This window comes from Drosophila sechellia, chromosome 2L, assembly GCF_004382195.2.
Source record: "Drosophila sechellia strain sech25 chromosome 2L, ASM438219v1, whole genome shotgun sequence".
NCBI classification, from domain to species: Eukaryota; Metazoa; Arthropoda; class Insecta; order Diptera; family Drosophilidae; genus Drosophila; species Drosophila sechellia.
In genome coordinates this window covers 7,637,025-7,661,891 of record NC_045949.1, presented here as the reverse complement: position 1 = coordinate 7,661,891, position 24,867 = coordinate 7,637,025, and the positions used below count along the sequence as shown (strand labels likewise).

The following is a 24,867-nucleotide window of genomic DNA, read 5'->3' as shown; positions in this document are numbered from 1 at the left end:
TCGTGCAACCTGCGACATAAAAATATCTGCTACTCGCGGCAGCCCTGTGGCTGCTCATCACTGTTCACAGGTCAGAACCAAATGAAGAGTAGTTTTTTGATCAACTGCGGAACGTTTATTGCGTTTCATAATCAATAACTCTGTGCTGCGAGCAAAACACCACAGAACGAACAGCTGTGGAAAACCAAACAATAACATAATACCAAATTAAATGTCAAATTCGGAATAAACTATTTCTCGAAAATCGCAGAGAGCAGAGCGGAGTAGGAAGTGAGAAACAGTGGCTGCGTAAAAAGTGTCCCCGCTAGCGCAGCAAAAACCCATCACCGATCTTCGTATCACGGTCATTAATTAGCAATAGAAAGTTCTCCGACTCGCGGGGTCAACCAGATGGAGGAGAACGCCGCCCCACCCGCAGCCGCAACAGCCGCGGGCTGCGATGCCGCCACCCGTCAAAAGAATCCGGAAACCAGTGTCCGGCTGCTCATCAAGTCGTCCAACCAGCAGTATGAGGATCTCAATGTGGACTCCGACCTCTGCTGGACGGTCCAGCGGCTGAAGAAGCACCTATCTCTTATCTATCCTGGCAAACCGGTGGGTTATCGAGTTGGTTCCCCCCTCTGCTATCGTATAGGTAGAGACTTGGCCAGGAGTCCCCTTATCTTATCGAGAAGTTTGTTATTGTTTATCATCTTCTTGTAGGATTCATAAGTGTGTCGGTTCCCAAAGCTATTTGCGTCTCAGTCGCAAGTACACGTCAGTAGATTGCCCCTCTAAATTATAGTCGCCGTCATGCACTTGCGTCATGCACTTGGTCTATGCCAAATCGATGGGTCGGAACTGGGATTAATTTGGTTACGGTTAGAAAGTGATAAGATTTTTGGACATATTCACGCTCCACTCATGTACCAAGTTTTTTATGTACATCCCAAATATCGCTGATATATACTAACGATTCAGATCATTGCAAGCAGATATAATACATTAGCACTATTTATTTCCAGAGCAAAAAATTTAGTTAGTTTCAAGTATCATTTCCATAGAGTCAACTGACATGTACATGTATGTTATCTCCTGGAGTGTGCAAATAAATAGATTTAGGCACTGTTTGATAGTATACATTTCGAGCAGTGGTAAAAGCAACAATGAGTTATCTCTAGGTTCCCTCAGAATGCCTATAATGTAAAGATTTTTATGTTTTGAGCACTATAACTATTTCTTTCCATTTATTTCCGTAGTTGATACAGGACCAGAAGCTTATTTACTCGGGCAAGCTATTAGATGACTCCCAAAAGATATCGGAGGTGATACGCAGCTACAAGGATGTCTACCAACAGCACCACATATTTCACTTGGTGTGTGCCAGCAAGCAAGTGACAACGCCGGCTGCCAAAGCGCCCACTGTGCCGCAGAACGATGCGGTTCCAGCTGGGCCCGAGGTCAGTGGGAATGCAAATGAGCTGCGACAACGTCATGCTCCACATCAGCAGCAGGCACAGCAGGGCAACGCTGCATCTCACGTGGCGAGTAACATCGGTTTGGCCAATCCCTGGACGCACTTCTGGCAGCAGAGCCAGGGAGCAGCAGCTGCTGCCAATGCCAGTGCCAGTCCCCATGCTTTGTTCCAGCAGCAGGCACTCATCTATAACGCCTGGATGCAGCAGGCTTACGCGCAGTACATGCAGCAGTTGACTCTACGGTAAGTGAGCAGAACCAGAAGGCTAAAGGAACACACTTGATCCAACAATTCACTGATAGCAGAAGCGAGAAACACTTGTATTTAGTCACTCTTAATATGTACTTTATTATTCAAGTGCGATCAAAATGCTGTTTTAGTATTCTAAAAGTTATTTTTTGATTATTTATAATCTATTTTATTTTGGTTATCAGACGTGTTAAAATTGTAGTATATTTGTGTGTCCCACGATTATATCAAATAATATAATTTTCGGGCGCTCCCGAATAATTTATTGTGCGCAATTAAGTTTTGCAACTTAATGTGTTCGTGTAAACCAACCATTCTTTTCTATAATATTTAATGCTACGATTCTTACACAACAATCTTATATTATACCCACAGTTCTACGTTGCAAGGTTCGAACGAATCTGGCTTGGCGCCACCGACTCAACCCCTGTTGCCCTCAGTCCCACTGATTGCTGGGCGAAACTTCGGGGAGGTACAACAAGTGGCAGGAGCAGCTGCTGCCCCAGCAGCACAAGTACCTGCTGATCCTCAGATTAATGGGGCGCCGCAAAACAGAAATTTTCCCAACATTCAGGAGGAACCAGAAATGCGCGACTGGCTGGATAGTTTCTTTAGCTTTACGCGATTGGCCATTTTTGTGACTGTCCTGTACTTTAACTCCTCAGCGCTGCGTTGCTTACTGGTTGTGCTCATCGCCGGTGCGATTTATCTGTAAGTACATATTCTTTTTGATTTGAATTGAAAGATTACAAATATATTTAAATTATTATTGTTTTTTAGATATCATATTGGTGTCCTTCGACGTCGCCGCGAGCGGAACAATAACAACATAAATCGGAACAATAATGCTGGCGATGCGGCCGCCTTTGCTGCAGTGCAGCAAATTCAGCGCATGATGGATGCGGCCGTGGAGCGGGAGAACAACGATCCCCAGGCGGCCAATGCGCCTGGTGCAGTGCCAGCGGCTCGACCTGTTGCTGCTGGTGATCAAGATGTAATCGATGCACCTCCGGCTGGTGCTCCCGTTGCTCCAGCATCCGCTGCTAATCCAGATCCGACTGACGTTTCCGCGGAAGCTGTGGAACCACCAAATGCCAATAATTCTGTGATTTCCGTTGTGCGCACCTTTGTCATCACCTTCTTCACCTCGCTGCTGCCCGAGGCGCCTGCGCTCTAGAGGATCGAACTGTACGTTATACAGAGGGACGACCATCCACAAACCAGCTTTACAGCTTTACGGCTTTCCTCTTTTTAAACTCCCATAATCAAACTGTTATTCCGTTTTCCTTTTAGTTTTGTGCATATCTGAGAATGTAGCAACTTTGTTTTACTAGCTGTAATAATCATGTATATTTATTTCCGAGTGTTAGCCGAGTTACAACATGGTGACTGCTGCCTCAATAGCTCGTAGAATTTTAGATATCTAAGAACGTACTCTGTTTTTGATGTGAATAGTAGAATGATTATAATCTGCACTGGATTCTGTGCCAGAGACGAACCTATGAAACCAAGATGCAATAAAAATAAAACGTATGCTTTAACACCAAAAACCGAAACCAAAAGGTGGTGTTTACAAGGTGCAATTTGATCTATAAAAATTAAATCTACGTTTTAAATGAAGAACATACTGAATTTAAATGTTTTCACCATCATTGGCATTGTTTTTAAAATCGTAAATGATCTTTAATTGAATTTAATTTGATTATTTAATGATAACATATAGACCTTATTCATAGACACAAAATGACTATTAAAAAAAGGTATTTCTTAAATTTAAAATGTTATTATTTTAAACATTTTTGAAAGCTTCAATAAGGAAATAATCGTTTTCTCCCGGAAATTTGTATAAGAATTGCATTGTGTAAACAGCGCTTGAGGAATTTTCCCCGGACGATTCTCTTAATTCTTAGAAACTTCTCTTATCAAAATGGAAAATTTTCAGCCGAAAATCGAACGGAGATCCGGATTCCCTCACGGGTAAGTGACAATCACCAGCAGCTCGCTCTTTTTGCCCAGCTAACGCACAAAATTGGTTTCTTTTAGCTGCGATGAGATGCATGGAGAGAACGGCTTATCGCTGGATTTACGACTGGGTCCAACTGCTGATTAGAGGCTGTTTCGCCGACTGCCTCCATCGATGCCTTTAGAAGAGTACCAGAGCTCGGAGCCAACGGATCGGATCATTCCACTCAGGCCAAGAATAAGCACAACGGTTGCAATTAAATTCGCACTTCAACTGCTCGAACTGATCCCACAAAGCTGCCGAAAAATGTGGCGAGTGATTCAACAGCGCGCAACAATCGCGCATCCGTTCACCAGACAACGTCATGTGAGTTGATTCAACTCCCCAATTGCAGCCCCATTGAATGATCGCATTCGTACGAGTGTAAAAGATATTAATTTTTGAAATATATATACCAAATACACCAATCTTTTGCTCTTTCAGAGTCGAGTGATTGCCATTCGGCGAGAGGATCAGTCGGTGTGGGAGCGACGAGCTCCGTTTGGACCCACCCACGTCCAGAAGTTGGTCAAGCAGAATGTCAAGGTCATCGTTCAGCCGTCCAATCGTCGGGCCTACCCCATGCAGGTGAGCTCAGTTGGAAGTTAAAATTTCGCCCCATTATCCACAGGTTGTAACTTTCCATGGCCAGTTGGCAACGGATTTATTGAGTCTGCGGCTAATCGCCCATGGAAATCATATCGGTGATCGTTAGGGCAACAAGTACGCGTATATAGGTAGCATGGTAGTATGGTATATGGTATGGTGGCACACACGACCCCCCAAGTGCTGCATCATAAATATAAACTCGGATGATAAGCCTCCATGGAGCTCTAAATTTGGCAATTGCCCGGCCTTGAAATCGAGTACAAAACAAACGCTGAGGAGAGGAAAAACAATGGGAAGCAAAGCTTATCGTTCGGAGCAATGATTCCAAGGAATCTATATAATGTATTAAGGTGATTTGTAGAGATGATAACATTTTCAAAGGGTCACGTGAGAAAGAACTAAACCAACTAAAATAATTTTTGAAGAAGGTAAAGCACTTAATTTAAAGTACCCCGCTGATACCCCCAACCGTAAATTCAATTACAAAACGATGAGCAAATTTACTGGAAAAAAATTAAAAAACCTAATCAGATTTAATTTAGTTGAGGGGCAAGGAGATTAAATAGTTCACACGTGTATAGTACAATCATCATCTTTCGCCTGATGCATTGTAAAGTTTACCACGTAGTGGGATGAATAGAAAAGATAAGACGGGCACTTAATTAAATAAATAACAAATAATAACATTGAGTTGATTTGTTTTTCCGGAACAGGCCTACATGCAGGCTGGAGCTCATATTCAGGAGGACATCAGTGATGCTTCGGTGATATTCGGAGTGAAGCAGGTGCCCATAGATGCCCTGATTCCTGGGAAGACTTACTGCTTCTTTTCGCACACGATTAAAGCGCAGGAATCCAATATGCCGCTTCTGGATGCTATTTTGGAGAAGGTTCCTATCAAACATTAATGAAGTTTTTAATATTATATTGCCACTGTTACCCATAGAAAATTCGCCTCATCGACTATGAGCGAATCATCGACGAACGCGGAGCACGACAGGTGGCCTTTGGCAAATATGCCGGAGTGGCTGGCATGGTGAACATCCTGCACGGCATTGGACTGCGTCTTTTGGCCCTGGGACATCACACACCCTTCATGCACATTGGACCCGCCCACAACTATCGCAATTCCTCGATGGCTCGCCAGGCAATCCGGGATTGTGGCTACGAGATCTCTCTTGGCATGATGCCCAAGTCCATTGGACCACTTACATTTGTGTTCACTGGCTCTGGAAATGTTTCCCAAGGTGCCCAGGAGGTGTTCTCCGAGCTGCCCATTGAGTATGTTCCACCGGAGATGCTTCGCAAGGTGGCCGAACATGGAAGTGAGTAAAGTGGAATCCAGCATAAGTTAATTCTGAATGAACTAAAAATTGAATTCAATGTTAGATCAAAATAAGCTTTACGGCTGCGAGGTTAGCCGATCGGATCATTTGGAGCGTCGTGAGGGCGGCGGATTTGATGCCAAGGAATACGATGAGTTCCCCGAACGATACATCTCCACCTTTAGCACGAAGATAGCTCCGTACGCATCGGTTATTGTTAACGGCATCTACTGGGCCGTGGGCAGTCCCAAGTTGATCAGCATACCGGATGCCAAGAATCTGCTACGTCCGGCAAACACTCCATGGCTTCCTACGAGCAAGGGTAGTCCGGCTTTGCCCCATCGCATGCTGGCCATTTGCGACATTTCCGCCGATCCGGGTGGCTCCATTGAGTTTATGAACGAGTGTACCACGATCGACACTCCATTCTGCTTGTACGATGCGGACAGGAATAAGGATACCAAGAGCTTCAAGGGACCCGGAGTTTTAGTCTGTTCGATTGATAATATGCCTACACAATTGCCCAGAGAATCGACGGATTTGTTTGGGGAGCTGTTGGCTCCTCACGTTCATGATATTATAAAGAGCGATGCCAAGAAGCCGTTGGCGGAGGAGAACTTCTCATACCCCATTCAGTCGGTGAGTTCACTTTGCCTAACCTTATATTACGCTTATAAATATACCTAAAGTAATGATTTATATTTTAACTTACACTTTGAAGAGTTGTTTTCTTAGCTTAAACCAATGTGCATCATGCCTTGTTATCAGCATCTGTTATCAGCTAAGAAATTCCGTTTCTCTTTGCTTATTTTCAGGCTATTATCGCCAGCAACGGTCAGCTGACGGAGGGCTTCCAGTATATTCAGGAGCTCCGAGAGTCGCAAAGCCACAGATCGCGCCACAAGATGGAGGGAAGGTCGGAGTCTGACATGAAGGTCTTGGTCCTGGGAGCTGGCATGGTGTCCGCTCCACTCGTAGAGTGGCTTCATCGCGAAAAGGACGTCAGCATCACGGTTTGCTCACAGGTCAAGGAGGAAGCCGATCGCCTGGCTCAGCAGTATGCTGGTGTGGATAGCGTCTATCTGGATGTGAACGAGAGCACTGGTCATCTGCAGGAGCTGTGTGGCAAGGCAGATGTGGTGGTTTCCCTGCTGCCCTACAGTCTCCATGGCATGGTGGCACGTTATTGCGTGGCAGAGGGCACCCACATGGTTACCGCAAGTTATCTGAACGACGAGATCTCCGGTTTGCACGAGGAGGCCAAGGCCAAGGGTGTGACCATAATGAATGAGGTGGGCTTGGATCCTGGTATCGATCACCTTCTGGCACTGGAGTGCATCCACGAGGTGCAGGACAAGGGAGCCGTTGTCGAGTCCTTCGTGAGCTATTGTGGCGGTCTGCCTGCCCCGGAGCATTCCAATAATGCCCTAAGATATAAGTTCTCTTGGTCACCCAGGGGAGTACTTCTCAACACTCTTTCCGCCGCAAAATATCTGAGTCAGGGACAAATTGTGGAGATTTCCGGAGGTGGGGAACTCCTGTCAAGTCCTCGCAGCTTGGATTTCCTGCCAGCATTCGCCCTGGAGGGTTTCCCCAACAGAGATTCCACCAAATACGGCAACCTTTACGGCTTGGGCAGGGATGTGCACACTCTGCTACGTGGAACCATACGCTATAAGGGCTTTTCCGAGACGATCAAGCCCATGCAGCTCTTGGGACTTATCGATCCGGAGCCACATGCTCTGCTTCATCCCAGTGGGCCGGATGTCACGTGGCGCCAGCTGGTGATCCATCTTATGGGCATGTCGGACTCGACCATCTTCTATGAGAACCTCAAGCAAAAGCTGACTGAGCGCATCGGAGATGTAGACGGCATCGAGAGCTTGGGTCTGCTAGATGATACTCCTGTGGTGAAGCTCAACACTCCGCTGGATACGCTCAGTCACTACCTCTCGAAGAGACTGGCCTTCGGTGGGTTAACCATTTAATTCTAAACTTATGTTATAAGTAATTATACCATTCATTTACAGAGCGGGATGAACGCGATTTGGTGGTGCTGCGCCATGAAGTCGGCATCCGTTGGCCCGATGGTCGTCGTGAGGAGCGTGGAATCAACTTTGTGGTCTACGGACAGCCCCAGGGTCACTCCGCCATGGCGATGACGGTGGGCAAGCCGGCTGCCATCGCAGCCAAAATGATCCTAGACGGTGTGTTCCCTTATCAGTACTCTTAAAAGACGTTTAAATAATCCCAAATCCTCCCATTCCAGGTGAGATCCAGGAACGCGGCGTCCTGCTGCCCTTCACTCCCGACATTTATCGTCCCATGCTGCAACGTCTGCGCTCCGAGGGTCTGACTGCCACGGAAACCTCCAGATGGCTAAATTAAGTGATCCTAACTGATCCCGAGGCAATAAGCTTAAGTCTTCATTCATATTTTATTTTTTTGACTGCCCACCGCGTCGGGTGATACTTCTTGTTTTATCGCTCGGGTATTTCGTTGTTCGATAAGAGTGTCATTACGTTATCATAATACTGAAATAAGTTTTATGACTAGAGCTACTTGATGTACGTAAATAAGTTGAAGTCGTTGTCCAAATTGTGAAACATGTTTCCTTAACGTGAATTCACTACGAGCTGATTAAAAGTGATTGTAATATTTATGGAAAAGACATAAGTCTTTAGATCAATACTGTATAAGTGCATTGTATTTAGAGATAGAAGGCCTGGAATATAAAACATTGATTATGATCATAAACCTGCATTCCAATTTTCCGTGCGATTAAATCTTCAAGATTCGATTTCCGTTAGATTGTCCCTGTAGCGCCTGGCAACCCGATCTGCGAAGGGTTATCACCCGAACTTGAACTAATTTTAAATGAAACAACCCGGTTTCAATCTATATTTAGTGGGGCATAAAACACGCGCATAAAACATCTTGCTGATCCGGATTGGATCCGTTGGCGGGGCGGTCATTAACGTTTATAATTGTAATAAACAACAAACAGGCCATACATCTCCCTGGAATTACTGGAGACTGATAACCTCTCTGCCGGGCAGCACAATTTTGTTGCCCATGGAGTGGGAGCGCAATCTCGCGTTTTACACATTTTAATTCACATTCATTCAATGCAAAGCACACACAATCTTTTCGAGATAAGATTGTGCGGGCTAGTGATGCCAATTACACGTAGTTATACACATACTGTACATTAATTCTTTGCAGTCCAACAAGCGGAAAGTAAAAGGTTTTCTTTTAAAAGTGTTCTTATGTGGGCTCCGATTTGAGGATTGGGAAATTAGTCTGAATGAAATTTTCTAGATTGTGGTTCTATTATAAAAAAAATGTTATCTTTTAAAAAACGTTTTTTGCTAAAACTGCCAAAGTGCTATAAACTCCATAACGGATCATCAAAGCAGGAAAAGTCACAGCCCTCCAAAATGTGGACTAAGAAAACCCGGTTCAAATCGAAAAACCGCCAAATGAGCATGACTGGTGTGCGGTGCGCACTGGGATTCAAGTCGCGGTCGGCGTCGCGAATTAAGCCCTGGGCCATCGGGCCTGATAAGTCCGCGTCCGCAGTTCCCATTCAGACGCCGGCCCGTCCGGAATAAGTACGTGTGTGTTCTCTTCATCTTTGGGCAGTCCTATATACGTCTGCGTGCTCGTCTCCGTCCGGTTCTTCTTCTTCGCCAGTTGGACGAGTGCAGGAGGAGTAACTGTTGTTTGCGTGTTGCGTGTTCTGTAGAGCGGCGGACAAAGCGATTATTTAATTTAGCCAGCCGCATTGCGCTTCTCGCGAGCCTCCGCGTGTGAACGAATCCGTAAATCACCAACATATCTGTGTAGATCCGCAGATGTTATACAATATGCCGAACTAGCCAACTGACCCGTAGCAAAGGTCAAGCCGATACGCGCTAATCACACTTCCGATCCAAGTGCAAACTCCCCCAGCCGTCGCTCCGCCGCTACCGCTGTTATCACTTGCCTCCACCCACTTGGGGTGGTACAGCAAAAACATATTAGAATAGTTGAAAAATTGAAATTACAAAATGGGTTGCATGCGCTACTTGTCGGAGGCTCATTTGAGGGGCTTCGAGCGTTACAAGGTGAGTTCTTTTGAAAAGGGGAGCACGGCACCCACCCGGTGGGTGGTGAAAATCAATGTCCCAATCGGGATACCCCCATCCACAGTTCGGTCAATTGTTATTAAGTTCTAAACAAATCCCACGAAATGGAATCAACTACATTATCGATTTAACCCAGTTTCCTCGCGACATTCGATTTTACCCCAGAAAACTTTAGTGGTAACCGTATCAAGTCTACTGCCCTCAATTCTTAACCGATCCTCAATCGGTTATCGGTTTTGAAAAATTTATGCTCAGGTTTAGGTGGTTAAGTGTTCAACTTTTACTTTTTAACGATTTACTGAAATCTGTAAGGTGCAGAGCATATTTGTTTTGGCTCCACTTTAGAATTTAGAATTTTTTCGAAAGATTTTAAGCAAGATCTCTTTCGTTACATGACTGAAACAAGTTAAGCTAAGGATACCCTTATTGTTATAAATTAAATTTGTGGGTTACTCAATAGTTATCATGTTCAAGATTTGTTGGTTCCATGATACTTTAACAATATTATTCTTATCAACTTGAAAATCTTTTCCCAACGTGTAACAAGCTTCTATTATCGGATTACGATTTTTCCTAGTTCCGGTTGCTTTGTCAGGCAGATTAGGCAACATTTCGTTTGATCCCGACAAACTCAGCCCGTTTACTATGTGTCGAAATTTTGTACTATCAAAATTTTATAGTATATAGTTTTACTAGTGTAGGTCCTCAATTAAATGATAACCGTACTAAACAAATTTTTCGCAAACGTTCATTAAAAGAAGGCATTGAACTGTCTCGGAACCATGTGCTGGAGCTTTGGAAATATTTATACATGTAGAAGTACATATGTAGATAGATAGTGCCGATTCGGTGGATGGGGATGAGTTGGTTGCTATCAATAGTGGAATTTGTACTTGTAAAGATTACAACATGCAAAGACAATAAGAATGAAAAAGCTTCATAAACGGAGTAAAGTAGGGAGCTCAAAAGTGAAATAGTACACAAATCTAGACCATAAAAGGCTTAATTAAAGGGAAAGGAAGTAAATGCTACACTCAATTGTCTCGACTATCAAATATCTTTTAAAATTACCAACTTAAAAATAAACGGACACATAACTATGCATGTTAATTTTCAACTCTTTAGATCTTAAGTTACTACGATATCAACGTTGTTATCAACATGGGTGGATCCACTTGGTAATCCATGTCCATATGCAGGTGCTCGTCATAACGATTACATGATTTGCTCTAGGTGTAACATACATTGAACGAATACAACATACCCCTTTACTCTATAACAACATGTACTGCGCAGCGGTATAAATCGATATCTTATCAAATATTCCTTAAATAAAGTTGTACCCAGCCCGATAGGGAAAATTTGGTCAGGTTAAGAGTAATTTATTTTCCCTAGACAAAATATAAATTGAAAACTAATCATTCATTTTAAACTTGTAGATGTCCATGGCTGGCATATGTATATATATGTATAAGTGAAAAGGAAAATGTTTTTAATCAATATCTTATTATTTATTCCGTAGTACAGCAGTATAGACACGAGCTTCCTCAGCGTCTATGTGATGCACCCTTTTTGGAACTACTGTGTGAAGGTATTCTATAAAAGCTTCCAAGAATATATGTTTGTATTTAAAGTCACTTTACGTACTCTAGTTTGTTCCCAAATGGCTGGCGCCCAACGTTTTGACCTTCGTGGGCTTTCTCATGACTGTCGTCAACTTTATCCTGATAGCTTACTATGATTGGGGCTTCGAAGCAGCCAATTCAGAGACGGGAAATACGGTGCCCGCCTGGGTTTGGACATTGGCGGCCATAAATATACTCATTTACTACAACTTGGGTGAGAGTTGGGGAGCAGAGAAATCAACTATGGTTATGCTACAATGTAATTTCATTATCAGATGGCATGGATGGCAAGCAGGCTCGAAGAACTGGAACGAGTGGACCTCTGGGAGAGCTATTCGATCACGGATTGGACTCCTATTCAGCCGCCCTGATACCCATTTACCTATTCTCCCTATTCGGCACACACGACTTGCCACCGATACGTATGTTCTTTGTGATCTGGAACGTATTCCTCAACTTCTATTTAACGCACGTGGAGAAGTACAACACGGGTGTTATGTTCTTGCCCTGGGGTTACGACTTTACTATGTGGGTATGTAAATCAATTAAACATTAAATTCCTTTATTTCGGATTTAATATTTTGATTTTTTCAGGGAGTTAGTGGCATGCTGTTTTTGGCAACCGTCTTTGGTCCTGAGATGTATCGCTTTAGCATAAATGGTTTCACTGTGGCGAATATGTTTGAGTTCGTTCTAATTGGTTCCGGCATGGTCAGCAGTCATCCTATTATAGCTAGAAATATCTACCTGTGAGTTTCTATATCTAGCTTTAAGTTTACCCTGTCTATTTAACTTTGGTTTTGTTTTAGTTCCTATAAAAACAAGACTGGAAAAATGCGACCCATGTGGGAAATGCTGCGCCCATTTTTCTCCTTCGTCTGGCTTTTTGTGATCACTGTAGTCTGGTCGTTCTTTTCGCGAAACGATGTGATCAACAAGGAACCACGCATTTTATGGATACTCTATGGCACGATATTTTCAAATATTGCAGTAAGTACTAAAGTGACTATCGCAATAGGTTCGAAAGTAATAAATATTTCAAATTGCGATCTTTAGTGCCGGCTGATAGTGGCCCAAATGTCGGACACGCGTTGCGATGCCTTCAATGTGCTCATGTGGCCACTGGCCGCCACAGTGGGTGTCTGCTGTTTTCCCTACTACCAGCAGGTCTTTGACACAGATCTGCCGTCGGACACCGAACGATGGATACTCTATGGCCTAACCATTTTCTCAACTTTAGCTCACTGGCACTACGGCTACGGCGTGGTAAGATATCCTTTAATTAAATATTTCTACATTTTGGGATTCTCAAATTTTAACTCCTTCTAGGTTTCTGAGATGTGCGACCACTTTCACATTCGCTGCTTCAAAGTAAGAAAATCTAGCAGCCAATCGGGTTCAGATATAACTCAACCACTTCTGCAGAACAATAACAAAATCAAACCGTTGAAAAGCCATTGAAACTAAATCGCTCACTAACAAAAATCACATCAAAAACCGGGGACAACCAAAATCAACCATCTTGTGATATATAGTATATATACATATATATATAAATGGGTTCCAAACATTTAGCCCTCGCCTAATGTCTAGGTTCTAAGTGGTCCATACTCAAATCAAAAACACTAAACCGATACTCGCCATACGCGGTTTCTAATGTGGTAAAGTCCATACGAAGATATTATGTTATCCAAATCCTAATCATAGACTAAGAACTTATTATATAGTACGATAAACCTAGGCTAAATGCATGAAAGAGTTATCGTCGGAGACGTTTTTAACCAGCATGTTGATATACATATACATAGCAGCGCTAACTGCATGATCCGATAAGTATTATGTGCCTGAAGACAGCTACTGAATGAAGTTGTAAACCTATGATAATGCAAAGGCTATGTTCACTGTACCGCCCATCGTATTGTAATTTTCTGTAGATCACGAAACAGACTGTCGCCGCTGAGGAAGAGCTGCAGGATGTTGTTGAGGACGCCAAACCTACGGAAAACGTCGAATAAGTCTAGCTATGGCCGCTTCTTTTGCAATTGTGTTGTGTTTAAACTTTAAATCGTTACCTAGTTCAGTTAAGACAAATTGAAAGTGTGTTTAGGTTTAAGCTCGAAATTGAAACGAAAATATAATTGTTAGTGCTGAAGAAAGTTAAATAAATTAATACTTGATCGTTCTCAGATCGCATTTGCTAGGTAATTTCAATTGAATCTATCTTATTCAGGTCTAGCAACTTTGAACTTTGAAAATAACAAATAATTGTGTTTTTATCACATCGATTTTATATCTAACTTTTCCCAGACAGCAAAGCATGTGCTTCTTTAATATTAGCTTAATTTTTATTTAGAGTGCCAACGCATTGAATATATGAAAATAATTTAGAGAAATTTCATTATCTTACATTATAAACATAGCGCGCGTCTTGGAGATTTCCCGATCTCCTAGTTCAGCAACAGCTGGGCAACAATGCTGTTGTCATCCGCCGGATTGGCAGAATGGAGACCAGATCCGCTCTCGAGGAACTCGCGCAGTTCGTTCTCCAGATCTCCACCGCCATGCTGTTCATCAGACTCGTCGATCTCCATGGCCACAGGTTGCAACTGTGGCAGGGCCACCGGCTGTTGGAGCAGCTCAGGCAGCTGGACGCGCGGAGAAACGGGTCGAGGTGGCGGCAAGCCAGCTAAACAGATTAATGTTATTCATAAATATGCAAAATAAGCATATTTGCATATGGACTTACCAAAGGACATGCCCATGGCTTTTCGCAAGGCATAGGGATCGGCGATGGCGGAAGGCGGCAACTTCTTAGCCAAATCGCTGATCTGCTGCGTCAATTGCTGAGCGGTTTGGGTCTCCTCCTGACCGGCGGGCTGCACCAGACCCAGATGATTCGGCAAAGGCTGTGACAAACGATCGTGCTGCGCCACTCGCAGCTTCTCGATTAGCGTCAAGTTTTGACTAAGATGCTCGTGCATGCGACGATTGAGCTCGTAGCTCTTCATTTCAGCCTCCATGCCGTCTAGGAAGCTCACATCGATGCCAAGTTCACCAAGAGATTGCAATCCCTTAAAGTCCACAAGTGTGTTTTTGTATTTTTCATATTCTTGCTCAATTTGGGCGGTGGTTTCCTGCTGGTTGGAAGTTTCCTCCTCCTGTTCAAAACACTTTTCAATCTCACGTTGCTCGTATGAATGTAGCTGCATGTTGTATAGTTCATCTAGGGATTTGCTGTGCTCTCCGTTGGTAAGGATATCCAGCAAACCATTTGCAATTGTGGTCCCGTAACTAGAGTCTTTGGTGAACTGTAAGATGCTCTCCGCATATTCCGCACTGGAGGCATCTCCATACGTACGCAAAACCAATTGCGTTTCTTCGGCACTCAGCGTGGAAAAGCGGGAATCAAAGGTGGGCGCAAAGCTGGCAAAGGCTCCGTAGTTTAAGGATTTCACTGGCCGCACGGCATTCCTTTTGTCAATCTGTCGCGTCTGTAGCTGTGCGCTTCCCTTTTGCAGTTTGCCAACTAGATCACCAATTGTTACTACCCTTTCAGGACCCTCGTTTTCCTCTTTGATCACCAGATTCAGGGTGGTGCTGCCATCCTTCGTTTGACGCAGGAAACCCATCTTTTGGGCATTTTTCTTGGCATTCACTCTTTGTTTTGCCTGTTGGGCAGCATTTTGCACTTGCGCCAGGATCTCTTCTCCCGTTAAATCGTCTACATAAGGCTCGAAATGTGTTTTGGGGGCATTCTCCAAACGAAGTGTTCGCTTGCGCTCCTCCTCCTCCAGCTGAGCAGGAGTGCGTGGCTCCTCTGCTCCCGTTGAAGCTCCTTCATCCGCCGAATCGTTATTTTCCCTCGACATATCGTTCGAACTTAACTCAAAACCAAGTTCTCTGGCTGTGAGCTCCCTCATATAAGCAGACAGTGGTTTCAGGCTTCTCATCAAGTTCTCAGGTTGCAGATGTTTCATTCCAACTTGAAGTAGACGCTTAGCTGCCTTGTTATAAACCGTATCCACGTGGTTGTACTTGATGGCATTTTCGCACATCAGCTTAAAGTCATCAGTGAACTCGGTCAAAGCCGTATACTCGTGATCATCAATCTTCTGTCGCATAGTGGAGAAGTCCATGGGTCTGCTGATTATTGAAGAGTAACCGGGCGCCATGTCATCGGTCACCGGCCACGCGAAAAACTGGTGGGGATCCCGCTTCTCCAGGAAGCGCAACAGGTGCTCCAGAAGTTTGTTTAACGGCGATTTCTGCTGCTTTAGCTTGAGCACACAGCTTCTGGGCTCCCTACCCGACTCACTGGAACTACTGGGCGTCTTTGGTGCCTCGAGAGCCTTCGGTGTAAGGGCATTAAGGGAGTTGGCTCCTCCTGGCGTCGACGGTGAAGGTATTAAAAGCTAAAATTCATTGAATGTAGTAATGAACTTGGCCATTTAGTAATGTAACTTACGTCGGGCAGTGGCTTGGTGGGACTGCTGCCTATCAAGCCCAGGGAGGAAGATTGCAACGATGACGAGTTGGGCGAAGAGGCCATCAGAATATCATCCAGCTTGCGTGGAGCTATTGGCTTTGTTACGGGGCAGTTTGATGGCGAGTTATTCGTGGTGATGCCGGCGAAGAACAAAATATTCTCTGGCAGCGGTTGTGACTGATCATCGTCCATAAAGCTAAATCCATCTTGGCTGGAATCGGGATCGGCGGCCGGTGGAGCGACCGACGATGGAGCGAATCCACTGCAAGCGGCATCGTCTGCGCCGGCCATCATATCATCGTCCGACCCAGCGTCCCGATGTCGATCTCTGCTCCTGTGGCGTTTCTCCTTGTGGTGTTTGTGCTTCTTCTCGCGATCCTTCTTCTTCTTTTTTTTCTTCGACTTCTTGTGGCGCTCGCGATGGCCCTGGTGATCTTGAAGTTCCTCGGGGACTGGCGACATCATGGCCTCGGCTGCTGTAGGCGGTCCTCCGTCTACCATTGGCGAATTGGCACTGTACTCCGGCGTGGCATTCGAGCCCACCTTAAGGATAAGCTTGAGACCTCGTTGCAGCTGAGCTGGGTCCTGGTGCTGACTGTATTCTGTAATATAAAGAAGAAATCCAGGTTATAATAGGTGTATATAAAATGAGCGGTGCTGAATAGCATTATTACTGCCCGTACACGCGTAGATTATTTCTAATCATACATTTTGTAGTAATTGTGACATATAATATGTATTGTTTACTGATTTTTTTAAGTGTATGCATGCTCAAAAACAAGCGGCAAAATGTGCGAGCGAGATGGACTATGGCAGCAGGGGCTCACGTAGACACAGCACTTTCATTTCACTCACCTTCATATTTCTCGCGTCGCTCCGACTTGTTTTTCTTGTGCTTCTTGGAGGAGCCCATCTTAGGCTCCCAGTTGTCGAAAAATTAGGCAAATCGGTGAAAATTGTAAGCAAAATAATTAAAAACAAAAATTCGTTGGCGAAGAACAGACGCCATGAGCAGTGTGACCGTGACTTTTTTCCACAGAATTGTAAAACGTCTGGCTGATTTTAGCCGGTTGCTTTTCAACACTAAAAGCAATCGATAACATATCGATTCTTACAACTTTGAATTTAAAATATAACATTTTTAATTGTTTTTGCCAATTTAAATTTATTCTATAATGTCAAGGATTTAAACAGTAACAGATTTTATCAGTAAATTTTTCTATGTACTTATGTTTGTAAAGTAGAAGAATACTTTACTAAAAGGAACAGTTATGGTAGTTTTTTGCCGAAGTTTAAATATTTTTTTTTCATGTTTTACTTTGCATTTTACCGAACTTTTCGTTTGAGAATAGGGGCCTTGTTGGTCAGCACACTTTGCCGGTTCATCGGAATGGCCTTTCGTTTGCCAGCCGAGCGGCGTTTGGTGGTGGTCACCATGTTTTGCGTGGGCTTCTGCATGGCGGTCGACTTTCTGAGACTCGCCTTGTTGGCGGCACTGAATAGGGTGCGCGTCGAGTTGAGGCTCTGCAGCGAGGTGTCCAGCTTGTTGCGAATCCTGTCCAGATCGGCACGCATTCGCTGGATATCAATCGCTATGGTGCGTCGATCGCTTTGCAGCTTCTTGTGCTGCTGCAACATGGTCTCCAGCACTTTCTTCTGTTGGATGACTTCACGAATGCGGCTGTGCTGCTCAAAGCCCCGCGATCTCTTCTGCTTCTGGCTGATGGAGGCCTTGATCGTCGCCAATGATTTGGAGGCGATGCCATGGGTACTGTCCGCCTTCGAAGAGTTACCGCCGCCCTTGATGCGACCCACCGACCTGCGTTTCGGTTGCTTGGACACCAGTTTCGATGGCAGTGGTGGTGCAACTGCTGGCACTGAATTCGGAGTCACAGATGTGGGCAGCGGCACCGTTGGCCGTGGTCTTCGTGGTGCTCGAACCGCTAAGAAGATGATTGATATGTTTTAAAAGTTTCTGATTAGTTTTTAGTTTAAAAGCTTACACTTCATGGTCGAGTGAATATTGGCCACCATATTGTCGTAGGTCTTTCTGGTGTCGGGCAACAGGTAACGTCCTGGCAACTGACTCGATCTTAGTGAGGCCTTGATCCTGTCCCTCCTGGACAGCTGCGACAGCCTGGTCTTGGCGCTCTCCTCCTCTTCCCAGTCCCTTCGCAGCTGGGTGGTCAGGATGTGGTGCAAGGCCAGTCGATTGGTCATGGTCACGCTGTTTGGGGCTAGATGGTTTTTTGCTAATTTCGAATTTAGATTGCGAATTTTGACTGCCAAAGTGGTCGAAAATTGTGGAATTTATTTTATTTTTTTTAGGAACGATGCCTCATTTTAAGATTTTATAAAATAGTTTTGATACAATTCGGATTTATTCACCCAAGGCAAGTGTGATCTCAAAAAATGCGTTTGCAACAGATTTATTAATTTTTACACTGTTTTTTTATTAGTTTATAATTGTTTAAAAAAGGAAAACGGATCATTCGTTTACTTAAATAATTTTAAATACATATATAACTTCGCCGCATGCAATTATGAATTGGCTAAATTGGTTTAGATTGAGCCTAGCTACATCAGAGATCGGTCTACAGGTGACTATTGATGTTCTTCCGTGCCAACTGGGCATAGATGGTGCCATGTGGCTTGTCCACTGGGATGAAAACTTCGTTGTTGTCGCCGGGTGCAATCTTCTGGAAGGGCTTCGTATCGAAGTTGAAGTAGTGCTTGTTCGGCATGGTCATCGAAATGACCGACACCTGCGGCAGGACATCCAGCACTTGCCTTTCACTCAGATACAGGGTGTGCTGGACGGATGGCGAGGACACGCCCACCTGCGGATCGCCAGCAAAGTTACGAATGATTATGTTTTTGACCGTCTGCCAGGCCCTCAGGAAGTCCAAGTTCTCGGTGTCGGAGTACTCCCAGGAGCAATCAACCACGGTGCTAAAGATGCGATCATACTGATCTGGCAGAGATCTGAACTCATCGTTCACGAAGTTCACGAACGAGGATTGGGTCGTCTTCAGCACTCGAAGACCCTTGATGCCCGTGATGACCGTTTGTTTGGGATCTACAACAGTAAAAGAGGTGATAATTAAAAACTTTTTAAATATTATTGCATTAGTTTTGTTTGACTAACCTGTTCTTCTTATAACCAGATCGCAGTAGTGAAGAGCGGTGGGCGTGAATATAAAAGCGTGATTGTGCAGTGATCTGTTGTCAATGGAGCTGAAGTCGCAGTTCCCTTGAACTCCGTTCTCGCACTTTCCATTGACGTTGGTCCTGGTCTCCTCCTGGCAAACTCGCTGCCAGGGATACGCCTCCACATGGACGTGGGCCTCCTCCACGTGCGAGTACTTGTTAATGAAGTGCCTGGCCAGGAGCAGGGCGAACTTCTCGGGACTCTCGATGCCATGTTTTTTGGCCAGCAGATAGACGGTGTTCTTCTGCGAATCGGTGGCCACGATGTCCGAGTTGTTGCCCTGGTAGTAATCCTTTTTGCTGTACAGTTTCAGGTGAGTGCCCACCTCGAATTCCTGGATGGTGTGCACGGGTCCCTTGCGGCTGACATGCAGCACCTTGACCGCATCCTTGCCGTATCCGTGATCGGTAATCTCGTACTGATACGGCTTACCATGGTCATCCATGCCGACGGAATTCTTTGGGGTCTGGTTAGCCGCAGCTGGCTGTCTGAGGGGCGTGGCAAACATTGTGACTGCAATCACTCTCAATTTGATACTGATGATGCCATCAATTTCCTTGCCGCCTTTTATATCAGAATACCTGGATAACAACACGAATCTTTGTGTAGTTAGGGATTTTGTTATCGCATTTCGTAGAAACAAGTGGCTGGGAAATCGTATATATCACTCTCACTTAGAGTATTAAAGGTCTAACTCAAATTACGACTAGATAATCGCGGCCTGGTGCCAAGTAAACATGACCAAGACTCAAGGCTTGTCTTCTATCTCCAAAACTTTGTATCTTGTTTACTTCACCCTCTTCTAACCAAATCCTTATTTTTTCAATATTACGTAAGATATACGTTGCAAATGCCGTTAACCATTAGCACACTTCGCGGGGGAAAAATAAATGTGTATTAGAAAATTTTATAATTATTTTTTATATATGTATAAGATGAAGTGTGTTCTAAAAAATTGGTAAATAATTTTTACTGATTTCCTTCCTGAATTATTTCCTATTTTTTAATCTTCTGATAGAGTAAGTTTTCTCCTGCTAGTAAAGTTTTTATTTTCGTTCATGATAAGTATATGGTAATCAAGCACGAGTCTAATAAAATATGTGTGTTGATGTTGAAATTACGTTATAATTTAAATAAGCCCTATATGTTTTGATCTGGCAACGCTCAATTATAGCTTAAGAAGTCATTGTGAAATTCCTATTACTCAGTTTCAATTAAACCGTCAACTACACCACTACGTTCTTGTGTTTATTTGCTCGGTCGGTCTAGAAGCACATAACGGTTGTCCTGATCGTACGGTAAACAACTAACAGTTGGTTATGGGCCTTTAGCAAGCTAAGTTTTCGGTTTGAATAATTCAAAGTAAATTAAATGGACTAACACGCGTCCGGTTGAAACTCGAAATAAATAAAAACTAATTTACGGAATTCGACAAAATGAGTGTGTCAATTCAAATAGAAAAATTAGGCGACGACAATTACGACGTATGGAGCATTTTAATGCGTAGTGTGCTTATAACAGCAGATCTATGGAAAGTCGTTTGTGGCCAATATGTAAAGCCAGAAGATGGCTCTGAAGATTCCGAAAGATGGAATATGCTCGATCAAAAGGCCCTGGCAAGTTTGTTTTTAAATTTAAAAGCAACGCAGTTAATGCATATAAAGGCATGCACAACAGCAGCAGACGCATGGAAAAAATTGTGTGATGTACATTTGCCAGGTGGCCCGATCAGAAAAGTGCAGTTATATCAAAAACTATCAAGGCTGAGAATGCTTGAAGGGGATAACGTTGTTCAATATGTCAATAAATTTGCTGAAACAGTCAACAAATTAGCTGAGATGGACATAACAATTAATGATGAATTAAAAAGCATCATGTTGTTATCCAGTTTACCAAATTCGTGGGAAAATTTCGTTGTAGCGATCGAAACACGCGACACGCTGCCGACGTTCGAAACGGTAAAAGTGAAGCTTCTGGAAGAAGGAGCGCGCAAGCAAGAGAGGGACGATCGCGAAAGTTCTGTCCAAGCCGTGTATGTACATACAAAATTACATGGAACTGCAAAGCAAAAACAACGCGAAGAAAATAACCTTGAAAAACATAGTTTCAAGGGAAAATGCTACATTTGCGAGAAATTCGGTCACCGAGCACGAGAATGCCCGAACAAAGAGAGGCATAAAAAACTAGGGGAAAGCAAGGAGAAATCAAACTGCTTGATGCATATTAGTGCTACCACTCAAAGGAAAAACATATGGTGTGTTGATAGTGGTGCCACGTCGCATATGTGTTGTGACAAGGGATTGTTTACATCTTTCGTTAATAAGGAAACATCGATTATGCTAGCAGCTGATAAATTCGTGAAATCGAGCGGCATCGGGACTGTTATGTTTAAATCACAAAATGTAAACATTGAATTACGAGATGTAATTTACGTTCCATCATTGCATATGAATTTTTTATCAGTGAGCAAGTCCGCGGAGTACGAAAACATAACTACTTTTGATAAAAAGGCGGCGGTGATAAAAAACAAACAAGGTGAAGTGATGATGAGAGCAATGCAAGAAGACAATTTGTATTTATTTACAAGTAGCTCTAAAAACGGTGCGGTTCATTTGTTGAATGATTCTTCTCGCATGGCAACATGGCACAATCGTTTTGGTCATTTAAATTTTCAATGTTTAAAAGAAATCAAGGAAAAAGAGCTAGTAATTGGCATGGACGTTAAAAATATGTCGGTGAATATTAATTGCGACACATGCAATATGGCAAAAATACACGTACTGCCATTCCCACAGAATAGCGAGAGAGCTACGCAAAGTATACTGGAACTAGTTCACAGTGACGTGTGCGGGCCAGTGAATGTTAGTTCTTTAGGCGGCAACAAGTATTTCGTCACGTTCATAGACGACTGACTATTCAAGGAAAATATTTATATATTTTATGCATGCGAAGAACGAAGTGTTTGATAAATTCAAATTGTTCAAATCATATGTCGAGTGCCAAACGGGCAAGAAAATAAAAGCTTTGCGAAGTGACAACGGGACAGAATATGTAAACCGGCAGTTTACAGAGTATTTGAACACCTGCGGCATAAAAAGGCAATTAACGGTTCCGTATACACCACAACAAAACGGCGTCGCGGAACGCGCTAATCGAACGATCGTCGAGATGGCCAAAAGTATGCTGATTCATGCGAAATTAGAGGAGTTTTTGTGGGCCGAGGCCGTGTCCACAGCTTCATATTTGCGTAACAGGTGTCCTTCCAAAGCACTCATGGGCGCTACACCCTTCGAAATATGGCAAAATAGGAAGCCATCCGTTAAACATTTGCGAGTGTTCGGATCTCGCGCGTTTGCACTGGATAAGACAAGAAAAAGCAAGTTCCAGGCAAAAGGAAAAGAGTATATATTTGTAGGATACTCTTCAACAGCTAAAGCTTACCGTTTATACGATCGGGAAAAACGTATCATTGTTGCACGTCGTGATGTCAAATTTGTAGAGGGTGAGTTTGATAACACTGAATCTAAAAAATGCCCTATTTCGGAACAAAATAATGACTTCGCTACAAACATCATTCACCTTGAGTCAATCATCCAAGTACCAGAGCAGCAGCGGCCGGCTATGCCCATGGTGGTCGAGCAGAGCAGTAATCCTTACGACAGCTATGACTCCGGTGAAGAGGAGGAGGAGTTTGTAAGCGCAAGCGATGAAAAGCAAATTCTCACTGAGGAGGAGAACGTACCAGACGTACAAGAGCAAGAAAGCAACGCACCTAGACGTGGACCCGGCAGACCAAAAATTATTCGCAGTGGTAAGTCCGGTAGACCCAGAAAACAATACAACAGCCTCAATTACATTGAAAACATTGAGACGCCACAGTGCGTTGGAGACGCTTTACGGGGCGAGCATGCCCAAGACTGGAAGACGTCAATGCAGAAAGAATATGATGCTCTCATTTCAAATAACACATGGACATTGTGTGATTTACCTCCAGGACAGAAGGCCATAGGATCCAACTGGGTCTTTCGCGTCAAAAAGGATAAAGAGGGAAATATACAAAAGTTTAAATCAAGACTTGTTGCTCAAGGTTGTGGGCAAAAGATGGGCGTCAACTATTCGGAAACGTTTTCTCCAGTAATCCGCTACGAAACCATCAGAATGCTATTCGCTATAGCAGCAGAAAAACAGCTATGCATGCACCAGGTTGACATATCAAACGCATATTTAAACGGCAGACTTCAAGAAGAAGTGTATATGAGGCAACCACAAAACTTCATTGATGAGAAGCATCCAAACAAAGTATTAAAGCTTCAAAAGGCGATCTGCGGACTTAAACAGTCTGGGCGTGTCTGGAATGACACATTGGACGAAGTTTTAAAGAGCATTGGTTTCAAGCGCAGCAAAAATGAGGCGTGCCTGTACGCAAAGCAGCAGCAGCAACAACACAGCTACATTGCAGTATATGTCGACGATCTAATCATCATCAGCTACGACGAGAACGAAATCACCGCGATTAAGAGGAAGATCGCAAATAAATTCGACATACATGATGGCGGCCAACTAAATTATTTCCTTGGCATGGAAATCCAACGAGAAAGTACAAGAGGGTCGATTTCGCTATGCCAGAAGCAGTTCATCATAAACCTATTGGATGAATATGGCATGCAAAATTGTCGTCCCGCAGCTACGCCGCTAGACCCTGGTTATAAAATGGGTTGTAGAAATGAGAATTGTGTCAAGGTAAATATAACACAATTTCTATCATTAATCGGTTCCCTTATGTATTTAGCAGTCTTGAGCCGACCAGACATTTTGCATACAGTGAGCAAACTGTCGCAAAGAAATACTGATCCACACAGTGAAGACGAGACTGCAGCGAAACATGTTTTGAGATACCTTTCAGCCACGGTTGATCTCAAAATCACATACAGCAAGTCCGGCGAACAGGTAAAGGGCTTCGCCGACGCAGACTGGGCAAACGACCTGTCAGATCGAAAATCATACAGTGGGTATGCATTCTTCCTTGGAGGCAGTGCGTTTTCATGGACTTCAGCTAAGCAGAGCGTCGTCGCCATGAGCAGCACAGAAGCAGAGTACGTTGCTTTATCCACGGCTGCAAAAGAAGCGGTGTATCTTCGCCGTTTGCTTTTAGAGATTGGATGGTCATTAGATGGACCAATAACCATATGTGGCGACAACATAAGTTCTCATCATATTGCGAAGAATCCAGTACACCATAAACGCACTAAGCACATAGATATTAAGTATCATTTTGTTCGTGAAAAAGTAGAATGTAATGAAATAATTCTTGAATATGTACCCACTGATAAAAATGTTGCAGATGTACTAACGAAAGGCTTGTGTAAGCAAAAGCAACAGATTTTTGCTAAGTTGCTTGGATTAAATTAATTTTCGTTTTACATCACATATATATAGCTTAAGAGGAAGTGTTGAAATTACGTTATAATTTAAATAAGCTTTATATGTTTTGATCTGGCAACGCTCAATTATAGCTTAAGAAGTCATTGTGAAATTCCTATTACTCAGTTTCAATTAAACCGTCAACTACACCACTACGTTCTTGTGTTTATTTGCTCGGTCGGTCTAGAAGCACATAACGGTTGTCCTGATCGTACGGTAAACAACTAACAGTTGAAAAGATACATTTATTATTTCACAATATTGGAAAATTATATTTATTTCACCATAGAAAAAGATTTTAGTTTGCGTCTTCAATTTTTATTGACACTTTAGCTTATTAACTTTTAAGAGAT

General features: G+C 43.5%; 6 protein-coding genes across 9 annotated transcripts; 3 read left to right on the top strand and 3 right to left on the bottom strand.

The window, feature by feature from the left end:
* Nucleotides 1-64: 64 nt before the first annotated feature.
* On the top strand, nucleotides 65-3,330 carry LOC6611575 (homocysteine-responsive endoplasmic reticulum-resident ubiquitin-like domain member 2 protein). The gene is made up of 4 exons (XM_002036077.2): nucleotides 65-594; nucleotides 1,239-1,699; nucleotides 2,081-2,416; nucleotides 2,486-3,330. The coding sequence occupies exons 1-4, from the start codon at nucleotides 391-393 to the stop codon at nucleotides 2,880-2,882; spliced, it is 1,398 nt and encodes a 465-aa protein (XP_002036113.1). The 5' UTR covers nucleotides 65-390; the 3' UTR covers nucleotides 2,883-3,330.
* Nucleotides 3,331-3,798: 468 nt separating this feature from the next.
* On the top strand, nucleotides 3,799-8,412 carry LOC6611574 (alpha-aminoadipic semialdehyde synthase, mitochondrial). Of its 2 annotated transcripts, none has more exons than XM_002036076.2 (8): nucleotides 3,799-4,034; nucleotides 4,152-4,295; nucleotides 5,030-5,206; nucleotides 5,263-5,641; nucleotides 5,706-6,280; nucleotides 6,457-7,612; nucleotides 7,672-7,848; nucleotides 7,911-8,412. In XM_002036076.2, exons 1-8 carry the CDS (start codon nucleotides 3,843-3,845, stop codon nucleotides 8,027-8,029), a joined length of 2,919 nt encoding a protein of 972 aa, XP_002036112.2. In that variant the 5' UTR covers nucleotides 3,799-3,842; the 3' UTR covers nucleotides 8,030-8,412. The 2 variants fall into 2 exon arrangements, with proteins under 2 accessions (XP_002036112.2, XP_032582874.1); XM_032726983.1 differs by lacking the exon at nucleotides 3,799-4,034 and adding an exon at nucleotides 4,068-4,091.
* An 809-nt stretch (nucleotides 8,413-9,221) lies between these two features.
* LOC6611573 (ethanolaminephosphotransferase 1) lies at nucleotides 9,222-13,601 on the top strand. 3 transcript variants are annotated; one of them, XR_004362816.1, is made up of 9 exons: nucleotides 9,222-9,750; nucleotides 11,294-11,362; nucleotides 11,424-11,610; nucleotides 11,672-11,928; nucleotides 11,991-12,145; nucleotides 12,206-12,386; nucleotides 12,453-12,662; nucleotides 12,726-13,057; nucleotides 13,331-13,421. XR_004362816.1 is itself a non-coding variant. In XM_032726994.1 (9 exons), the coding sequence occupies exons 1-9, from the start codon at nucleotides 9,694-9,696 to the stop codon at nucleotides 13,409-13,411; spliced, it is 1,239 nt and encodes a 412-aa protein (XP_032582885.1). In that variant the 5' UTR covers nucleotides 9,222-9,693; the 3' UTR covers nucleotides 13,412-13,601. The 3 variants fall into 3 exon arrangements, 2 of the variants coding, with proteins under 2 accessions (XP_032582885.1, XP_002036111.1); XM_032726994.1 differs by having other exon boundaries at nucleotides 12,726-12,767; nucleotides 13,331-13,601; XM_002036075.2 differs by having other exon boundaries at nucleotides 12,726-13,601.
* A 118-nt stretch (nucleotides 13,602-13,719) lies between these two features.
* Nucleotides 13,720-16,922, bottom strand: LOC6611572 (bromodomain-containing protein 7). Its single transcript, XM_002036074.2, has 4 exons — nucleotides 16,738-16,922; nucleotides 15,862-16,484; nucleotides 14,143-15,808; nucleotides 13,720-14,082 (listed from the first exon to the last, which is right to left on the bottom strand). Exons 1-4 carry the CDS (start codon nucleotides 16,793-16,795, stop codon nucleotides 13,844-13,846), a joined length of 2,586 nt encoding a protein of 861 aa, XP_002036110.1. The 5' UTR covers nucleotides 16,796-16,922; the 3' UTR covers nucleotides 13,720-13,843.
* Nucleotides 16,923-17,033: 111 nt separating this feature from the next.
* On the bottom strand, nucleotides 17,034-18,190 carry LOC6611571. The gene is made up of 2 exons (XM_002036073.2): nucleotides 17,886-18,190; nucleotides 17,034-17,825 (listed from the first exon to the last, which is right to left on the bottom strand). The coding sequence occupies exons 1-2, from the start codon at nucleotides 18,100-18,102 to the stop codon at nucleotides 17,209-17,211; spliced, it is 834 nt and encodes a 277-aa protein (XP_002036109.1). The 5' UTR covers nucleotides 18,103-18,190; the 3' UTR covers nucleotides 17,034-17,208.
* Nucleotides 18,191-18,280: 90 nt separating this feature from the next.
* On the bottom strand, nucleotides 18,281-19,629 carry LOC6611569 (uricase). The gene is made up of 2 exons (XM_002036071.2): nucleotides 19,031-19,629; nucleotides 18,281-18,961 (listed from the first exon to the last, which is right to left on the bottom strand). The coding sequence occupies exons 1-2, from the start codon at nucleotides 19,599-19,601 to the stop codon at nucleotides 18,477-18,479; spliced, it is 1,056 nt and encodes a 351-aa protein (XP_002036107.1). The 5' UTR covers nucleotides 19,602-19,629; the 3' UTR covers nucleotides 18,281-18,476.
* Between the last annotated feature and the right edge of the window lie 5,238 nt (nucleotides 19,630-24,867).

What these genes read in the sequence shown, in the direction of transcription:
- LOC6611571 (XM_002036073.2), bottom strand. Translation starts at nt 18,102, where the DNA reads ATGACCAATCGACTGGCCTTGCACCACATCCTGACCACCCAGCTGCGA. An exon ending in TATTCACTCGACCATGAAGT is followed by an intron (nt 17,826 to 17,885) that starts GTAAGCTTTTAA and finishes TCATCTTCTTAG; the next exon opens with CGGTTCGAGCACCACGAAGA.
- LOC6611573 (XM_002036075.2), top strand. Translation starts at nt 9,694, where the DNA reads ATGGGTTGCATGCGCTACTTGTCGGAGGCTCATTTGAGGGGCTTCGAG. An exon ending in CGATATTTTCAAATATTGCA is followed by an intron (nt 12,387 to 12,452) that starts GTAAGTACTAAA and finishes TGCGATCTTTAG; the next exon opens with TGCCGGCTGATAGTGGCCCA. An exon ending in GGCACTACGGCTACGGCGTG is followed by an intron (nt 12,663 to 12,725) that starts GTAAGATATCCT and finishes AACTCCTTCTAG; the next exon opens with GTTTCTGAGATGTGCGACCA.
- LOC6611569 (XM_002036071.2), bottom strand. Translation starts at nt 19,601, where the DNA reads ATGTTTGCCACGCCCCTCAGACAGCCAGCTGCGGCTAACCAGACCCCA. An exon ending in TCTGGTTATAAGAAGAACAG is followed by an intron (nt 18,962 to 19,030) that starts GTTAGTCAAACA and finishes TTACTGTTGTAG; the next exon opens with ATCCCAAACAAACGGTCATC.
- LOC6611575 (XM_002036077.2), top strand. Translation starts at nt 391, where the DNA reads ATGGAGGAGAACGCCGCCCCACCCGCAGCCGCAACAGCCGCGGGCTGC. An exon ending in ATGCAGCAGTTGACTCTACG is followed by an intron (nt 1,700 to 2,080) that starts GTAAGTGAGCAG and finishes TTATACCCACAG; the next exon opens with TTCTACGTTGCAAGGTTCGA. An exon ending in ATCGCCGGTGCGATTTATCT is followed by an intron (nt 2,417 to 2,485) that starts GTAAGTACATAT and finishes ATTGTTTTTTAG; the next exon opens with ATATCATATTGGTGTCCTTC.
- LOC6611572 (XM_002036074.2), bottom strand. Translation starts at nt 16,795, where the DNA reads ATGGGCTCCTCCAAGAAGCACAAGAAAAACAAGTCGGAGCGACGCGAG. An exon ending in GCGACGCGAGAAATATGAAG is followed by an intron (nt 16,485 to 16,737) that starts GTGAGTGAAATG and finishes TTTATATTACAG; the next exon opens with AATACAGTCAGCACCAGGAC. An exon ending in AGCCATGGGCATGTCCTTTG is followed by an intron (nt 14,083 to 14,142) that starts GTAAGTCCATAT and finishes TAATCTGTTTAG; the next exon opens with CTGGCTTGCCGCCACCTCGA.
- LOC6611574 (XM_002036076.2), top strand. Translation starts at nt 3,843, where the DNA reads ATGCCTTTAGAAGAGTACCAGAGCTCGGAGCCAACGGATCGGATCATT. An exon ending in GTCGGGCCTACCCCATGCAG is followed by an intron (nt 4,296 to 5,029) that starts GTGAGCTCAGTT and finishes TTTCCGGAACAG; the next exon opens with GCCTACATGCAGGCTGGAGC. An exon ending in CTCGAAGAGACTGGCCTTCG is followed by an intron (nt 7,613 to 7,671) that starts GTGGGTTAACCA and finishes ATTCATTTACAG; the next exon opens with AGCGGGATGAACGCGATTTG.